The following is an 18,489-nucleotide window of genomic DNA, read 5'->3' on the forward strand; positions in this document are numbered from 1 at the left end:
ATCACAACAATAACTCACAGGTCTGACTTACCACAGATTTAAAGTATTTAAGGATCTGAGTGAACAACATTCCTAGTCCATTTCCTGTAGCATATTCACACTTGCATGCACACAGAGTCAGTACAAGGTATATGCTTTTGAAAAATTCCCCTTGAATTCAGTGAAATACTCACTTTGGATGCCTTTGCGTCTTCTCAACTGGCAAAGGGTTGAGCCTCGAGGAGTCGAGGGTATCAACTCAGGATCCTTTGTTGTGGTTCACAAGTCTATAAGTGTAGCAAACTTGAGAGTTTGCTGGCTCTGAGAGGCCCCACTCAGAGGGAGATGCTGGTCACAGATCACTGTGGTCCAGGAGAGATCAAAGGGTCTCACTTTGGACCACTGTTTATAGGGTCACAAGAGAGTTGGCTTTAGTCATAATAATTTTCCATCCTGACCACAATTCAGGTCAACTTTCTTTGAAAGTTTGATAACAAAAATATTATTGCACTTAGGTTGTTATTCAGGCAAGAAAAGTAAGTTTCCAAGGCTGTTCATTAAAAAGCAGGAGTTCATTAGACAGCACTAGTTCCTGGGAACAGACAGTATTTCTGATAATCCCAAGATGACCTGAGCCCAGGTGCTGTTCATCAAGGCTGAGGCCTAACCAGCATTTCTCAGATCATATTGCAGCCCGGGCAGGGAGGGAGGATACACCACCACAGAGGCCTAAAAAAAGTCAATTAAAGAGTAATGATGTGGTGAGCTTCGATCTTTTGAGTTTGCTGTTACAACTTCTAGGATTGTCTCCTATAACCCCATCCCTTAATCTAGAGGTGATTGCAAATACCATCTCATTCATGGGTCACACAGTGAGAAGCTGTTGTCAGCCCATGTTCCCATGATGGGTGCCCAGGGAGCAGCTCCAGGCCCTTGGATGGAGGGGGTAGCAGGGGGGAAAGGAACCATGTACACCATACACAGAGAGCACCAGGCTTCCCTTTTTCTCCAAATATCATTGAGATTTCCTTCAGAACATATATCATGTTTTCTTATAAACGAGTATCCCAATCCTTCAGTTAACATCTGTGTGAGAAGCCTCATGTAGAATTTTATAAACTACACAACATCTCACAACACGCTTCTCACAAATTACCAGTGACAGATCAGAAGTGGAAACAAAAATAGCAGATTCTTGTTCCAGATAAAGACTTAAGCAGTTACTGATGTCCCAGCATGGTGCCAAAGCCCTCCAGGATCATGGAACACAATGGTTTAAGGCTTGCAGTCAGCCCCAGCACATGAGGAGCCAGCAGGCAAACTTTGCCACTGACAATGACAACAGCTAAAGTGACTTTCGAAATCAGTGTAATTTAATTATGCTTATTAACGAGGCTCTTCACACACAACAAAAAGATTATTCGAAAGGAAGAAATTTGCTGGCTTTTAAGACCTTTCCAACCACTAATAATTTGAAGGACTCCTCTCTTCTTTACTAATCACATTATTTAAAACTGCAGTTTATATCTGAAAACTGACGAGTGATTTCCCACATCAAATGCAGGCTGACCTGGCAACTTGCAGCATTTGTTTCAGTTACAGAGTCAGCAAACCCAGGCATTTTATAATTACGGACCCTGGCTGTTGCTGTTGCTGATTAACGCATTTAGATACTCAGCCGTTCTTATTGAAAGGAACACAAAAACAGTATTGGAGCTTTTTAATTTATTATAGGGTCCTCAATTACCCAAGGGAGCTGCTTACACACACAAATATATTGAAAATGGACAGATATGGGCTCAACAAAAATAACCTTAATACCCTCTCAGAAAAAAAAATCAACCGTTATTACACAAATTCAGAGTAAGGTCCTATCACATTTGCAAGTGAACTCGTATTTAAGTTCAGCATCACTCAGGAATTTTTCCTCTAGTCCAAGTCAAATCTTTTCAGTTAGTTAGTGCACTGAGCTTATACAGTACATTGTTTTCCAGTGTTGCAAGTGGATAATATTGTACATAACCAAATAGTAACGACAGTGTTTTAATCTTCAAAAGTCCATTTGTTTCACTAGAGGTGCACTATTAGAACAGATGTATTTAATAATTATAGTGTAATTGTCATATTACAGATTCTCCTATTTCACTGTGACAATTGTGTAGTTAAAAATGAATTTTATAGCTAGAAAACCTGTACGTATGAGGAAGGAAAAACAACCACTAGAGATCTGTTCAAAATGAAAAATCCTAATGTTTCATTTAAATAATGTTCTGCTTTTCAAGACAGATTTCCTTAACATTTGTAAGATGGTTACTTTGTAAAAATATACTTCCTTACTCCACAGATTAGACAAAGAGTAATGGGTAAGAGAGTAGGTTTAGCCTAAATATTAGGAATATTTATGCCCAGATAAGTTGGGGATGCCCCATGCCTGGAAGTGTTCAAGGCCAGGCTGGACGGGGCTTTGAACAAGGACGAGAGGACATAGCCTCAAGCTGTGCCAGGGGAGGTTCAGGTGGGCCATCTGAAGAATTTCCTCACTGAAAGGTTTTTAAGTATTGGAACAGACTGACCAGGGAGCCAGTGGATTTACCATCCCTGGAGGTGTTCAAGGAACGACTGGACATGACACTTAGTGCCATGTTAACATGACAGTTAAGGTTGGACTCAGTGGTCTTGGAGGTCATTTCCAACTTAAGTGATCATTCTGTCATCTAGTGGAAAGTGGCCCTGCCCGCAGCAGGGGGGTTGGAACTAGATGATCTTTAAGGTCCTTCGAACCCAAACCATTCTAGGATTTTATGAACATGTAATAAAATCCAACTGAAACACAGAGCATTCAGTATTAGTTGTTAGTGCTGTTTTGTTTTATGGCAAACATTGTCCTCAGTTGTTGAACCAGCGTAGGAGAATCAACACTTCTCTTCAGAACAGACCTCCGTCCCCACCAAAGCACAACAGCAATGTAAAAAATCAAACAGAGAGTTTGCCATCTGGAAAGAAGCCAGCCACTGAAGGATAATCTTTCTGTGCAAAAAGAAGCTCTTACTGCCACTTCCAGCTTCTCTGAAGGAGCACATTCCCCATTTTTACTGTGATATATGTATTAACTCTGTGCTTGTATTTATTATTGTAACAACTCAGCCTGTAGTTTGCATTTTACAGAGACAGAAAAATAGTATCCAATACTGAAGTCCTGTATTCTGGAGCTGGAAGTTGGTAGCCCATATGTAAGAAGTCAAGATTACTTTCTATCACAAGCTTGCACTTGGTTTGTTTCCCAGTTGTGAGTAGATGCATAGTTGTTGATGCTGTGAGATCAGGAGAACAAGGACTTGGACTTCCAATTTAAACACAAACCAGCCAACACACTGCCTTAAAGTCCCAAAACCTATGGTGTCACTTTTCAGTACTGGAGTGAAGTGAGCCCAAGCATGGCATTTGTATAGTGACAGTTCATTCTCTTAGAAAACCCAGTATCAAAACTCTGCAGTTTTATTTTATGGATACTAAAGCTGGATGAATACAGATACAGTCCATAAGTATTTTATGTATTTTTGCAAGCTGAGCCACAAAGACCTCATGATACTCAGCCAAAGCTCTGCCATATGTAAACTCTGGAAACAGGAATGGACCAACTTAAGTAGTTATTGACCACAACATTTCTCCTGAAAATTGCTACAGGATTGTGGCATCACAAGATGCAGATCTGTTAGCTGCCAGCACCATGTAAAACAGATTTTAAATTTTCACATAATTTAAAATGTTTGCAGTTACACAGTGAATTCCAACAAAGGCAACCCAATGTGTTTTATTAGACTATTTCATATTTTTGTAAGCTTATTTTATTTTTTTGCTGTACAAAGGCAGAAATGCAAACTATCTCAATAAATCTACATCAGTAACTATCTAGACATAATACAGGTATGTACACAAAGCCCAATTATTTCACTTCAGTGTTGACACCACAGTTCATGCAGAGCTGGATGCAAACAATGCAAACAGCACCTACACAGTGTAAGGCATAACTCTCAGGATATTTACACCTTGTTCCTTATAGCAAAAGCTTCCTATACACCACTTCTTTGCTAAACTTGTAATTGACAATCCTGCTTTGTAGCGCAGAACTCAGAACTGAAAGTGCATTCCTTCATTTTATACATTCTCACACAGATTGTGGACTGTTCCAGGAATAGTTTTCCAACCTTCAATTTTAGAAGCAATTAATTACCTATGTTTTTGTCAATTAAAATTATAAGGTAAAATACCTTATAATTTTCCCAAAGCTCTGTAGATCACATGCAATTATGAAAACAAGGCTCCTAAAAGCAATTCCAGGAACTGTTGTGTCTTTTGACTTGGTAAGATAAGTAATCCTATGAAAGTACTGAATCAATCCACTGCTGGCTTTTTTAAAACACTTTGGAGTTTCAGGTTATGAAGTTTGCAGATCCAAGCAGCTTTGGAAAAGTTCTATAACACAGGTATTTACATTCTGTATTGGATTTTTATGTTGTAATTAATCTGGCATCTCAGAAAAGTTTTTTTCTTCCCTCGGAGATCTCACTTTGAAAGGAAATTCAAAAAGAAATATGATTACTGTCACTGAAGAAAATACAATTCTGACTTAGTTTACAAGCAAAATAAAGTAAAAAAATGCCTAAGATTAAAAAGTCAACTCTTCCCCTCAAATATAAAGCAGCAGTGCTAAAAATAATTTTTCTTTTGTGTTCTGAGCTACTGCAATTCCTTCCACATTTATTTTTAAGCCACAACATCCTGAAGCACTGGGGCTCCTGAGAGACTATATTCCATCCAATCTTGTTTTAGGAGATCAAAATACTACATCCCCTCTTCTTAGTCTTCCCTCCCTTACACAGGGCAGGAACAAGCAACAGCAGCGTGCTCTCATTTGAAACCACATCATAACTGTCATGTAACAATCTCAGCTGAGCTGGACTCTGGAGTGCAGCACCTGAGAACTGACACACATTGTTCCATCCACAGAGTGCAGCTCTGACAGGAAACCAGTAATGAGTGAAGGAAGGAAAAGGTCAGGGAACAAGAGTGCCTTGCTGTATGTGCACGTGCCTGACTCTCTGACCTCCTGCTGCCGTGAAGTAACACAACAACGGAGACTTCTCTTCCAGGCATTTCCTATACTCCCACACATCTTGGCCCACAAACTATGCTCAGAAAATTATACTTGTACAACAGTAGAGTTTACAAATTCATCAGAATGGTATGACTATCTTAAAAAAAAAACACAACACGTATAAAAATGTAAATGGAGGAGATTACCTTCATCAGGAGGAACTGATGGTTCCGTTTCAGAAGTAACAGTATCCATATCTTCACAAGTTTTGGCACCTGGTTTCTCTTTTTCCACCTCACACAGATACACGTCAATGGGTCCTTTTGTGCTCTTCACATGTACTTCTATGTGATCCTATAAAACAGCAACTTGCATATAATTCAAAAATTCAAAGAACAAATCTTACACGTGCTTTATCTGTTCTTGCACATATTTTAAAACCAATAGATTAAGAACAGAAAAAATACAGGAACGATATTTAAAATTGTTTTACTACTTCCACATAAATTATGACTATTACATATATTTTTAGGACAGTTTTTAAGCAGCACTAAGCTAATAAGTTTTCATTTTTGAAGAAAATGCACTTAAGTACTTGTTTAGTCTTTCTACTAACCTTTAGATATATGACCAAGATTTACTGTATGTTTAGGAAGAGTAACAAAATTTCAAACTTGACAAATCAACGCCATGGATCAGAAAACAAATCAAGAGCACGCAGCTTTACCAACATGGCAAAGCAACTAACCCCTATCACTTCTACTACTTCCCTTCAGCAGACATCACATTGCAAGACACAGAGCAAATATAATTTTATGGACAACTGAGAGAAGATCCTGTTCTCTCTAAAATACAGCTTTTTAAATTCTGCCTTTTTATTGCTTTAGGAAGTCTTTGGAATTTTATCTTTTTCAACTCCACTGGATGAGAGCCAGTTCCTTTTACCAGGGAAACCATTGGAGATCTATGCAGTGGAACTAAGTCTTCTTGTTCTACTGATTCATACCTCCTTTTCCTAAGACATCACCACCCTTTATGTGCACGCAGCAAGACACATTTGATGACTATGCAATTAAGAACATTATAAAAAATGCATATGCAAAAGGAAAGCGGAATTAAAGCTACATTTGTTATCTTAAGCTCACTTCCAGGATTGCCCCTCTCAGAGCACTACTTTAAGCAGTGGATTCTCAGTATTTAGGCCCCAGTATGTAGATGCAGCATTGCTGGGTGCAGATGGAAAAGGTCTGGCTCCTCTGTGTGACTGGAATGGAGCCTGAGTATTGCACCATGGGGTGAGGACAGGGCACGGCCCCCACCTCCATCAAAGATCCATCTAGACATGATCTACTAGAGTGACAAAATGTTTTCTTTTTTTCAACTATACTGCACATTTCATACTTTATTACAGCTGTTCCATTCTCTCTAGCAAGACCTGGGTACCTAAAGCCCAGACACTATTATTTAATGATTTAAGTAAAAATACTGTAAGTTTCTCAAACAGTTATCCCTACAGCATTGTTTAGTGGAACACAAGAACAATGAACTACCAATATTTGCATGACAAAGGAAACAAGTTAATTACTGACTGCTGCTGCAAAAAGTGAAATTTGAGAACTTACATCTTTAGGAACTGGTATTTCCAATTTGGTTTCCTCTGGAGCTTTGATTGCAATCACAATCTGTTCTTGAAATGTCTGAATGCTTCGGATATCTTGGTATGTAACATAAGCTAGTGTATACATTGGTCAAGGATTCTGTAAAGCAATTTGCTAATGAGCAGAAGCAAAGAGTGTGATGTCAAGATATGCTGAGGCAAAATACCAACTTAAGAAAAGTGGTCAACAATGGTGTTGAGGTTATTTTAGTATTAGCTTTGTAAAATGAAGCTAACAAGTTAGCTAATGAATTAGCTAACAAGTGGAAAACAGCTTTTCTTTATTTCTAGGAAGAAAAAATATATTCAATATTAAAAAACCCCAAATACATTTGACATTTTTCCCAGATCCTTCATGAATCTACAAAGCAGAGGGAATACTGTGCTTGAGAAACTACTTTCTGTTTTGTAATAGCATGAAAATAATTTCCTGGGAAACTACAGAACTATTTTCTTAACCAGAACAAGTAAAGTGTAAAGAAAATGGACACACCTCATTTGAGCATAGACCTTAACATTTTGCCAAACAAGGGAGCTAAGTAATATTTTACTGTAACCTAAAGCCAAAATTCAACATTTATGTCATATTGTAAAAAAAATCTCTTTTCTATTGTCAAAACCCATCTGTAAGTCAAAACTGCACTGGAACCTCTATCAAGAGACAGAATAGTATTAGGACACAACCAACATACCATTATATCTTCTTGGCAACAGGCCACTGGGACTCCATTTTGAGTCCTCTTTGTCATCTCACTAAGGAACTCAATCTCATGGTAGGTCAAGACCTGTCCCTTAGAGAACTTTATAATGGAGAGAACGAGGTGATGGTCAGGGTACTAAGACCATTGCTGCACTTTGTTCTTCTGCAGGGGAAAGGTTACACAAGCAGCACACACCTCAGAACAGGCTGGACTGTGCATGACACTGCAAAGCAAGGTACATGACTGGCAAACACAAATACAGAATAACCAAAAAGTTTCCTTTTTAAAACTCATCAAGTATTACTGCATACCTGTGGTATGGGCCTATGCTTGTTACTTGATATGTGAGTACCTGGAACCAAAATCACATGTTAAAGTAATGTAAGAGTTGAAAGGATATTTTGCATTTTCTTTGTCATCTGTTAGTTCAAATATCTGATGAGCACAATTGTTGATTAATTCATCCAGAGCTTCTTCCATGGCTGACAAGTCAGAAAGTTCATCTTTAAGGTTTTGCTGCTCTGGTGCTTTTCCAACAACTTGGTCAAGATTAGAACCTCTAAAAGAATATGAAAGTTGTTTAGTATGTTTATCAATAAAAGCCTGTTTATTGAACATCATGTGTACTAAGAGAAAGCAGTGAGAAACCCTGTCATCTTTTACTCTGCTGAAATACGCTCACATGTGCTTTTGCTCTTGATACTTGTTGACATATTAAATAATTCACACAGCCTAAGGATACAAAATATTATCTATGAAAAGTAATTTAATGCTTAAAAATACTCTCAAAGTTATAAACATTACTCAATATTGTTTGGTTTTACTGTTTCAGAAATTAGAAGTTTCAAAGCCAACTCACATCCACTGGATAAGATTCTTAGATCTTTTCTGAATTAAGTCGATTCCATCCAGCACATTGGTGATGTCATACACTCTTCGTTTTCGTACTCCAAGTGCTGTTGCTACTTCATTTAAATCAAGAACACCGTCTGGAGCTTTTTTGAGAAGAGCCATAAATCTTCGTGTCAAAAGCACCAAGGATGCATCAAATCGTGGCCTTTTGACTTCCACAGTTTCTGTGAAGTTTTGATAGAATATTTAGGGTAAGCTACTACATAAGCATGAACTGTTCCTTAAAAAAAAAAGTGATAGTGATAAAGTAACAATGAAGATAAAAGTCTGGAAGCACTGCAGTTTTTAATGCTGACATTGCAAAGGCATCATGTAAAGCCTATTAACTACATATATCTTTGTTTGTTTGCAGTGACTGTATCTACATAGCAAGCATGCCCCCTCGTGCTTTCAACATTTATGACTTCACGCTGCTAGTATGGATATTAATAGTTGTGTAACTGTATGTTCCATAGGACATGAGGTAGATCACTGAATGAATAGCAATGAAATCCTGGGTTAACAGTACACAGATAGTCAGGGGCACTGCCAGAGAAATGCAGCTCTATCTCTGCTCCATGACACCATTAAAATGTTTTTTCACACCCCTTTGGCCCAGATTAACCAGCAGACCTCCCAAATAACAATCAGGCATGGTTCAGGAGTCAGCTCAGCTTCAGGACTGTTTCAGCCTAGAAACAACCAATCTGTTTGGGGTAGGAGAACTTAATATGTGGACAAACTCTGTTTGCACTATTTGGCCTCAGGGCAAAAGAACTGGTCATTCCATGGTTTAATTTACTAATGGAATAAAGATCTACACACATCCTAACACTACAGGTTTAAGAGAGATCCCTGTGCTATGTGTATCCATTACCAATATATTTGCAGAAACAGCAGAAAAGTCACTGACAAACAGCTTGTTTAACTTGAGAATGTTTTTTGTGCCTCAAATATAGATGCTTTTTTGTGCTTTTTGCATACACAAATAAGACATGATACACACACACTCATTTGATGCCAGAGGCAATGAAAGACTGTCAAATTCTGCTATTACTTGTCTTTTCTCCTGTAAAGCAAACTAGGTATTTCATAGCTGTGAAAATATCTGTTCATATCGAACTGTGTTGCTGAGCAATACTCCAGTCTAATGCTTTAAGAAAAGGTGACTGCGTGTGTAAACAAACTTCCCTAGAAAATGCTCTACTTCAAACATCAGTATCTTTCCCAAGATGAATGAGACACGTACTTTTACTCATAATGTATCACACCCACTCCATGGCTGCAAATCTGTGCACTCTTTAACATGAAGTGACAGGTCCAACAACGCGGTTTTGGACTGTGTTACTGAGAGATGTGTGAAAGAATTCAACTGGTGAGAAAACAAACAAAAAAAACCACAACAAAACCCAAACACCCGGAAATTCACTCAAGCTTGTTTTTACATTTATTAATACCAGTTGAAAACCAGCATTTGCCAGCATGATGTTTCAGTTTTCTATAACTCACTTTTCCTGAGCATTATTTTCTTTATAGCAGTGGGAAGGTATATTTGCAACACATTTTAAGAGCAAAACTACGAAGAAGTATTGCTACACATCTGTTATTTCATTTAGTGTTCAGCATTTCTCCTGCTCTGCTGATATGAGATACATTACAATTTCTCATTTGTTTACAGCATGGACTCTCATTGTAAAAAGCCATGAAATACTTAAAGAATAATCTTCCAACATGAAACACAGCAACTTACTTTTCACAAGCTGTGCATCTTTGTGCACATTGAGGTTGATCACTGGTGGCTGGGGAAATAAAAAAGGAAAAAATAACTGTCATAAAATGCTATTTACAGGGGAAGCTTTTTCAGAAGAAATACCCAAATCAACTTCAAATGCTGCAGCCATTACAGTGCTGACAATTCAACAGGTATTAATGTGAAGGAGTGTCACCAGACAGAAGGGATACATGCTCATTATTTTATGACAGAATTTTCAGCCCTTAATCTCAGCATATCTCTCTGTGTTTTGGAAAGCAGGAAACACCACAGAAGGTCCTAGTGTTCAAGCAATGGTCACAACACAAACAGATAACTGCATAATCTCTATAAATCCAAGGTTCATCTATTCCATGTAGCAGCTCACATATGGAAGATACACTGTTATTATACAGCACTACAGTTATACCTTACAAAACAAGAGTGGCAGCAGAGCCTGCTCTGGGCAAGATACTAATGTAATGAGCCTAAGCAGGTACTTCATTACACTCCTCTCCCCAGTTTAAGAACAGAAGCATTTTCAGACTCATTACAGTTGGAAAAGACCTAAGGTCACCTCTGGTCCAACCGCCAACTCCAAACAGGAACAGCCATTAGATGAGAGCAGCTTATGCAAGGCTTAATTAACTGGGTCTTTAAAATTACAAGGGATGGAGGCTACTTCTCCCTGAGCATCCCACTACACTGCTTCCCTGTCCTCACAGTGAAGAAGTTCCATTTTACATCAAGTTGCAACCTCTCTGGCTTCTTTTGTTTCAATTCATGACTATTTTCTTTCAGCCTCCCATCATGTACAACTGTGAAGTGTCTGGCCAGTTTCTTCAGTTCTTAAGATCCTTGCAAGTACGGCATGAAGCTCTGTCAGAGGTGGTTTAGTCAGATATTATCAAAAGGTTCTTCCCCCAGAGGGTGGTCAGGCACTGGAACAGGTTCACCAGGGAAGTGGCCATAGCCTGACAGAGTTCAAGAAGCTCTTGGACAACGCCCTCAGGCTTACGATGTGATTCTTGGGGTTGTCCTGTGCAAAGCGAAGACCTGGACTTGATCTTATGGGTTCCTTCCAACTCAGGATATTCTATGATTCTACTGAAGGGCTGCTGCAACTTAACAAGCTCCCTCAGGAGTTTATTAACAGCCTTCCTGTACTACTGGGCCTAATCAGGCACAGCATTCCAAGAGCAGCCTGATACATGCCAAGTAAGGAAGAAGAATCACTACCCTCTATTCACTAATAGGAAGCTAATACAGCTTCCTATGCCTCAACATTAGGTGCATGTTTAGCCCACTGGCCATCAAGACCCCCAGGTCCTTCCAGAGTGGTCCCTAGCCTGTACCACTGCAGGGTCCAGTGTAGGACTTCGCACTTGAATTTTCAACTACCTTGGTTGAAGTTTATGAGGTGTCTGATGACACCTTCCTCCAGCCCATAAACATCATGAGGGGGCATCTCACATCCTCTTCCTATGAACAGCACAGGTCCTAGGATAGATCCTTGAGGAACGTCACTTGTAACCTGCTTCTGAGTAACATATGAACTACTAACCGTTCTTCTTTGATCCTGATGATTCATCCAAGGATTTTTTTACTCACCCGGTAGTTTATGACATCTGTAACATCCCAACTCCAAGAGAAGAATGCTGCAGGACAGTTTCAAAAGTCCTGCTAAAGCTAATGTAGTTGACATCCAAGGCTTTGGATCTACAGATCTAGGCATTTCATCAGCAACGGGGTAATCAGGCAGCCATGTTGGCTATTCAATCACCTTCTTCACGTGCCTTCCCAGAGAACTTGCTCCATGGCTTTCAAAGGGACCCAGCTCAGGTGGTGTGAGAGTGACTCCCAGACTAGCTCCTGGATGGTCAGACAGGGAAGTTTCTTTAACATTGTGACCCTTGGCATTCCTTGCTAGTTTCAACATTACAACTTCAGCTTTCCAAGCTTCATACCTACACGTCCAGACAGTTTTTATTCTTTATGGTCTGTCTTTGCTTTCAACTCCTGTATATGTTCTTTTAGCCCTCCCCACAGTGCAGATGTAGCTGTGCCCCATCCCTTAACACATCTACTTGTCATGACGATCAGGATGGAATGTCTCTGTCCTTACTGACCTCCACCTATTCAGCTCTTCCAACTTTGAAAGTTGCCTCCCCTAAAATCTCAACTACCTGTTGCCTGAATAAGTTTAACTCCTGAAGCCTTAAAAAGACAGAATCCATGTTCTGTACTCTGTTACTAGCCTTCCTCACTACATTCAAGGTCTTGAACTCCACTGTTAAGTAAACTTCCCAGTCACACTCCCAACACCAGAGACTTTCAGTGGTGGGACCGAAGCCTCTTCACAGTGGGTGGCTCCAGTGAACCAATGGGAGCCACACTTGACTCCCTACACACCCCACTCACACAGTTAGACCAGGTTTCTCTACTGTTTTGACACCAGGTTTCCCTTAGCAAAGTCTCAGATGTCTCATTCCATAAAGCAATTTATTCACAGCGCAGTAACACAGAAACAGCCCAAGCTGTTGCCTCCAAGGAGGGACCCCCAACAAAAAAAGCTCTGAGCTTTTATACCCTGACAGCCTACCTGCACCCGGGTCTTGCTATTCCTCCTGAGTCCTCTGCTCCCGCCCGTCCCTCCCAGTGTCCATCCACCTCACTGGCTCCACCCATCTTTGTGCCCTTTTGTTATCCAAAGGCTGTGTTTGCTGTGTCTCTGTGTCCACTCACTTGGCCAACACCACTCATCTTCATGCCCTTTGTTATCCGAAGGATTGGGCAGTTCATGGCCTCATGTCTCTCTTGGCTCCCACTCAAAGCTCAATTTGCAGCTTGGAAACCAAGCCACCTGAACCAGATGTATTCCTCAACATCCACTATTCCATGGTGGGTTGTAGTGGTTTGACCGTGGCTGGATGTCAGCCACTCACCAAGGTCGCTTTATTACTCCCCTTCTCAGCTGGACAGGAAAGAGAGAATATAACAAAGGCTCACGAGTTAAGGACTGGGAGAGATCACTCACCAAATACCATCAAAGGCAAAACAGATTCAAACTGGGGATATTAACTGAATTTATTACTAACAAAGTCAGAGCAGGATAACGAGAGGTAAAATACATCTTAAAACACCTTCCCATCAACCTTCCTTCCTTCCCACCAGCAGCTCAGGGAGATGGAGAATGAGGGTTATGGTCAGTTCATCACAAGTTGTTTCTGCTGCTGTTTAGAGAGAAGACTCCTTCCCCTGCTCCAGCATGGGATCCCTCCCACAGGAGACAGTTCTCCATGAACTTCTCCAGTGTGAGTCCATCCTATGGGCAACAGTTCTCCATGAACTGCTGAGATATGGGTCACTCTTGCACGGGGCGCAGTCCTTCAGGCACAACCTGCTCCGATGTGGGTCCCCCAAGTCCTGCAAGGAAACCTGCTTCAGCGTGGGCTCCTCTCTCCACAGGTCAGGTCCCTGCCAAGACCCTGCTCCAGCATAGGTTTCCCACAGGTTCACAGCCCTCTCTTTGGCATCCACATGCTCCAGTGTGGGTCTCCTCCACAGGCTGCAGGGGGCCATTCTGCTTCACCACGGGCTGCAGGGGAACCTCAGCTCTGTCATCTGAACTACCTCCTCCCTCTCCTTCTCCACTGATCTTGGTATCTGCAGAGTTGTTCCTCTCACATATTCTCACTCTGCTCTTCTCTGGCTGCAATTACATCTGTGCAAGAACTTATCTTTTTTGTTCTTAAATTACAGAGGCATTACCACCATTTCTGATTGATCAGCCTTGGCCAGCAGCATGTCTCTCTTGCAGCTGCCTGGCTCTATTGGACATGGAAGAAACTTCTAGCAGCTTCTCAGAGAAGCCAACTCTGTAACCCCACACACATCCCTGGCTCCTACTACTAAAACCTGGCCATGCAAACCCAATACACACAGTCACTACAGCCAAGGCTGTTAATAATTTGCACATTCTTGACTTCCCTGTTTAGAAAAAGCCAATTCAGGAAAGCATCACCCCTGGTTGACTCATCTCAACACCTAGATAGAGAAGCTGTGCCCAACACCCTTTGTTTTTAACGACCATGATTTCCAACAATAAGAAATTTTCAATTACCAGCACAAAAACTCACGTAAACTCTTTCATGGCTATGAGAAAATACTACCAAGTACCATTTAGCCCACCTGTAAAGAGTAATTAAAAGAAATATAACAAATTTTAAGAAGTTTCACAAAAGTAGACCTGTTTTTTTGTTAGCTACCTCATAGCATTACTAAAAGTTGTGGTGGCAGCTGTATATAAGATTGCCTCGACAACATAAATGTTCAGAGAAGAACAGAATACAGTCGTAGTCCATTTTTCTCAAACTCAGCTACAAAATATTTAGCTCGATTGAGAGGCTATAGGCAACACAAGTAAGAACACCCATCCCTTTGCACTCTAGCCCCTTTCCCTAGCAGTCTGCTAGGGAAGCATCGAGGGAATGCCACGAGCGAGGGGAAGCATCGCATGGCTCCTTTCGGGTACCACGCTGCCCGGGCCCGCCGCACCTTTCCCGCTCAGGGGATGCAGGACGGGCTTTCGGCCGCCTACTCACCACCTCCCGCGGCAGGAGCGCGGCTGCAGCGCCCTGTCCCGCCCTCTCCCCATCCCCAGGCAGCGCCTCCCTGTGCCGCCCGCCATGTACCTCACTCACACGCAGCGTGTCCGGCTGCAGCGGCCTCAGGCGTTCCCACTTATCGCGGCTAGCCATGTCCGCCCGGCCCCTCCTCCTCCTCCTCGCCCCGGCCGACCCCGAGGCGCTGGAGGAGGGAGGGTGCTCGGTCGCCCTCACGGGAAGGCTCCGAGCCCCGGCCGGGCCGGGGGCGCCGCGGGGCCGCTCCCGCGCTCAGCGCGGCCCGTCATGGCCGCCGCCTCCCGCCCCCCATTACCCATCGGCCCCCGCGGTGCGCGCGCTCGGCAGTGCCCGCCGCTTTCCCGCCCTGCCCAGCTCGTCCCGGCTTTTCCCGCCCCCGTCGGGGCATCCCCCCAGTCCCGCCGAACGTCGGGAGGGAATGCGGTAAATCAAAGCCTTTCCTCCCCTGTTCGTCACCGTCCCTGAGCGGCGGAGAAAAGGGTCTCCTTGCCTGTGCCGGCAGCGGGAGCGCCCTGAGCCCTGCGGCAGCCAGTGTAGGCTCAGGGGGAGGATCACGGAATATGCTGATTTTGGAAGGGACTCACAAGGAGCATCGAGTCCAACTCCTGGCCCTGCACAGAACACTCCAGTAATCACACTGTGTGTCTGAGAGTATAATCCAAGCACCTCTTGAACTCTTATCACACTTGGTATGTGACCGAACAAGATTCAGGATGGGAACAGTTCCGGTCATGGAGAAAACCATACAGCAATTGGCAGGACTTTCATATGGACGTTGCTGTTATTGTGTGGTTTCATTGTATTCATGCTGCGCGGTGCACAACTGCACATGCCCAGGCCTGTCATGAGTTTGCCTGCTCCCTGCTTCCCCCACTCCTCCCCCTTTTGCCTGTGCCCTATTCTGATTTGCTCCCCTGTTTGTCTGTCTGATAGCCCACCCTATGTTCTGCCCCTTTTTCCCTGGCGGGACGGTTAAGAATCGGGCGCACGCCTGAATAAACAAGTCTGCTTGCACCCTTCCTTGTGTCCTGTCCCCCCTTCGGACCGCGACATTGGTGCTGTGACCGCTTCCAAGGGGAGCCTGTTCCAGTGCCCAGCCACCCTCTGGGTGAAGAACCGTTTTCTAATATCCAACCTAAACCTCCCCTGACACAAGTTCAGGCCATTCCCTTGGGTCCTGTCACTGGTCACTAGTGAGAAGAGATCAGTGCCTGCCCCTCCTCATCCCCTCATGAGGAAGCTGTAACTGCAATGAGGTCTCCCCTCAGTCTCCTCCAGGCTGAACAGAGAAGTGACCTCAGCTGGTCCTTATACAACTCCCCCTCAAAAGAGAGGAGGTCTCCACCATTTTGGTTATTTCAAGGAGGGAGATTTTTCTTCCTTCAGTGTACAGGAGTTACGATCCACCCCAGGAAAAAAGGGGGGGGTGTAACCCAGGTTCTTATCAATAATTCCCTTGGGGTGGATTAGAGTGAAATGACACTGAATAATCGGTGTTTGAAAACATATATAGGTGGGGTTTATTTTAAATGCATATAGGTAGGGTTCATTTTAACAATGTTGTTTGAACAGGTATGTTAGCATTTTGGCTGTTGTCATCTATGTCATCTATCATAGGGATAACCCCTGGGGGGAAAATGCATAAGGGAGAGAAAGAAAAGACAAGATAAGGGAGAGTAAGGGAAAGAAAAGCTGAGAGTGGAAAGATATATATATAGTCACCACCCACAGGGTCCAGCGATGAAACTTGGTAGTTGCAGCTTCCATGTCTGTCAGTTGAAGTGGGGGCCTTGATCTGTTGGGGGTGAAGGGGGGAAGCCCCACACTCAAAAGAACTTATGAGTTACTATATCCATGGTTAGTGTCACAGGCCATGCCACGAGCCTCCAACATCTCCTGGGTCTGTGCTGAGTTCCCCTGAGGGGCCTGGCCAAAGGGTTTTTCCCGCCTTTCAATATTGGCGGGGAGGGGGGGGGGGAATGGGCCATCAGAGGTGTAATGCAAAAGTTCTGCAGAAGCCTGAAAAAGTCCCTTGGCAATCCTAGAATGCATAAATCATTAACCTTTTTAGTCTCTGACAAGCATAAGCAAGGAGAGAGCACCCTGCTGTGCAAATATGTCTGAGAATAATTAGTATGCTTTCTTGCCAAATAATCTGTTTCTGTCGTGACTTCCTAGTACAAGGCAGCCAAAGCTGCGTGTGTCACTCATGGGGCAGACACAGATAGAATGCCCATGTCAAGAATGAGAGGCTCACTGGTGAAGGGCAAGGTATGTTCCTCTTGGGCCAGACACAAGCGAATGTGGCTTGTCCAAACTCAGCCTGTCCATTTACCTCCTATCAACATCCTTTCCCCAGTGCTCCTGCCCTTTCCTCCCCACTCATAACCTTTTTCAAGCACTGACTGACACTTTGCTGATTTGCCAACATCAGCAGTAATATAAAAATTTCCGAGTAGGTAACTTCTGTTTGTCGGACAAAAGCATTTCCTTTAAAAACAGCTCCTTGTTAAATAGCCCATCTGTTGCTTGGTTGCTCTTTATGGCAAATAACTCTCCTCTAAAACAGATAAGTCTGTCATGGAGTCCTTTTGCTTAAAGAATTTATGAACTGTTCCACTTCCCCATCTACACTTCAAGTAAAATTTCCAGTCACTTCCCCTCCCCAGTTTCATCGGGCATTGTGTAAAACTACCAGTTGAAGAATTCAAAGCCATGAAGAACTTTGTTCATATTCTCACACGCCAGACCGAACAGGTCAAATAACACTCCGATATTTGAAAAAATACTGAATTAATTTTTATTTACTAGCCTTTCCATTTAGACAATCCTTTGGAGTAGTTTATGGTATCACCCATGATAGATCAGATACCTTGATAGAGGGTGGAGTTTTCTTCATAGCAACCAATTTTCAATCAAGTACTTGCTTGGTAATAATTGCCCTTGTAGAGAACTGTTGAACTAAGGTGACTTGTTCTGGTATTCTAATGAATTAATAAGAGTAAAAAGGGGAAAAATATGTTACAACTCCTCAAAGGCATGACATCTGTGCTTTAGGAGACATGAAGTCTGGAGCTGTGGATTTCAAGATGTCATGCAAATGCTGATTGTCAGTATTGCGAGGCGAAGTTAGACTGCTGCAGAAGCAGAAGGTTTTCCTGTCATGGAAGGGACACACGATTACACTGAAATGTAAAAATGCTCATTTTTGTATGGGCAGCATAATCCAATTGCTAACTACTCTGTGGTGATAAACTTAGTCCCGTAAGGAATGAGTATTTCTCCCTCTTTGTTATACTCTGGAAGATGAATGTTATCATTGCAATTACAGATTGTATAAACCCACTGTGATAAAGCAGGTTTTTTCCAGCTGGAACAGCAAAATGGTTTGGAGTAGATGTCTTAGGCCACTTTAGTTTGAGGTGATGTAAGGAATATGTCATGCAGTGTGAAAGTCATTGAATAGGATTTGGTGACTGTTGGCTGGTCAGATATTAAGAGGGAGGCTAACGACTCATAATCTGAGGATTAGGATACATGAATTCCTGTATTAACGCATGTGGAAAACATTGCATCAACATTTAGCTATGCTGTTGTTCTACCCAGTCATAAGATCAAATCCTGTTGTTCCTGTGCTTCTCTGTCCTTGCCTGCTGACGTATCTAATGGAGCAAAGAAGAGCCCCACATGGATTCAGAGTCAGGAAGAGCTTTCTGTATTTACATGAAAATTAAGAAGCCTAATTATTCTTTTAAATGAAAATTAGATTTTGA

The 18,489-nt window shown here is 42.4% G+C and overlaps 1 protein-coding gene across 2 annotated transcripts; it reads right to left on the reverse strand.

Moving 5' to 3' along the window:
* Positions 1-1,689: 1,689 nt before the first annotated feature.
* E2F6 (E2F transcription factor 6) lies at positions 1,690-14,949 on the reverse strand. 2 transcript variants are annotated; one of them, XM_032683827.1, is made up of 7 exons: positions 14,777-14,949; positions 10,074-10,122; positions 8,292-8,508; positions 7,833-7,991; positions 6,697-6,811; positions 5,281-5,428; positions 1,690-4,545 (listed from the first exon to the last, which is right to left on the reverse strand). In XM_032683827.1, the coding sequence occupies exons 1-7, from the start codon at positions 14,831-14,833 to the stop codon at positions 4,499-4,501; spliced, it is 792 nt and encodes a 263-aa protein (XP_032539718.1). In that variant the 5' UTR covers positions 14,834-14,949; the 3' UTR covers positions 1,690-4,498. The 2 variants fall into 2 exon arrangements, with proteins under 2 accessions (XP_032539718.1, XP_032539717.1); XM_032683826.1 differs by having other exon boundaries at positions 14,768-14,947.
* Positions 14,950-18,489: the final 3,540 nt, after the last annotated feature.

This window comes from Chiroxiphia lanceolata, chromosome 3 (assembly GCF_009829145.1).
Source record: "Chiroxiphia lanceolata isolate bChiLan1 chromosome 3, bChiLan1.pri, whole genome shotgun sequence".
Lineage (NCBI taxonomy): Eukaryota > Metazoa > Chordata > Aves > Passeriformes > Pipridae > Chiroxiphia > Chiroxiphia lanceolata.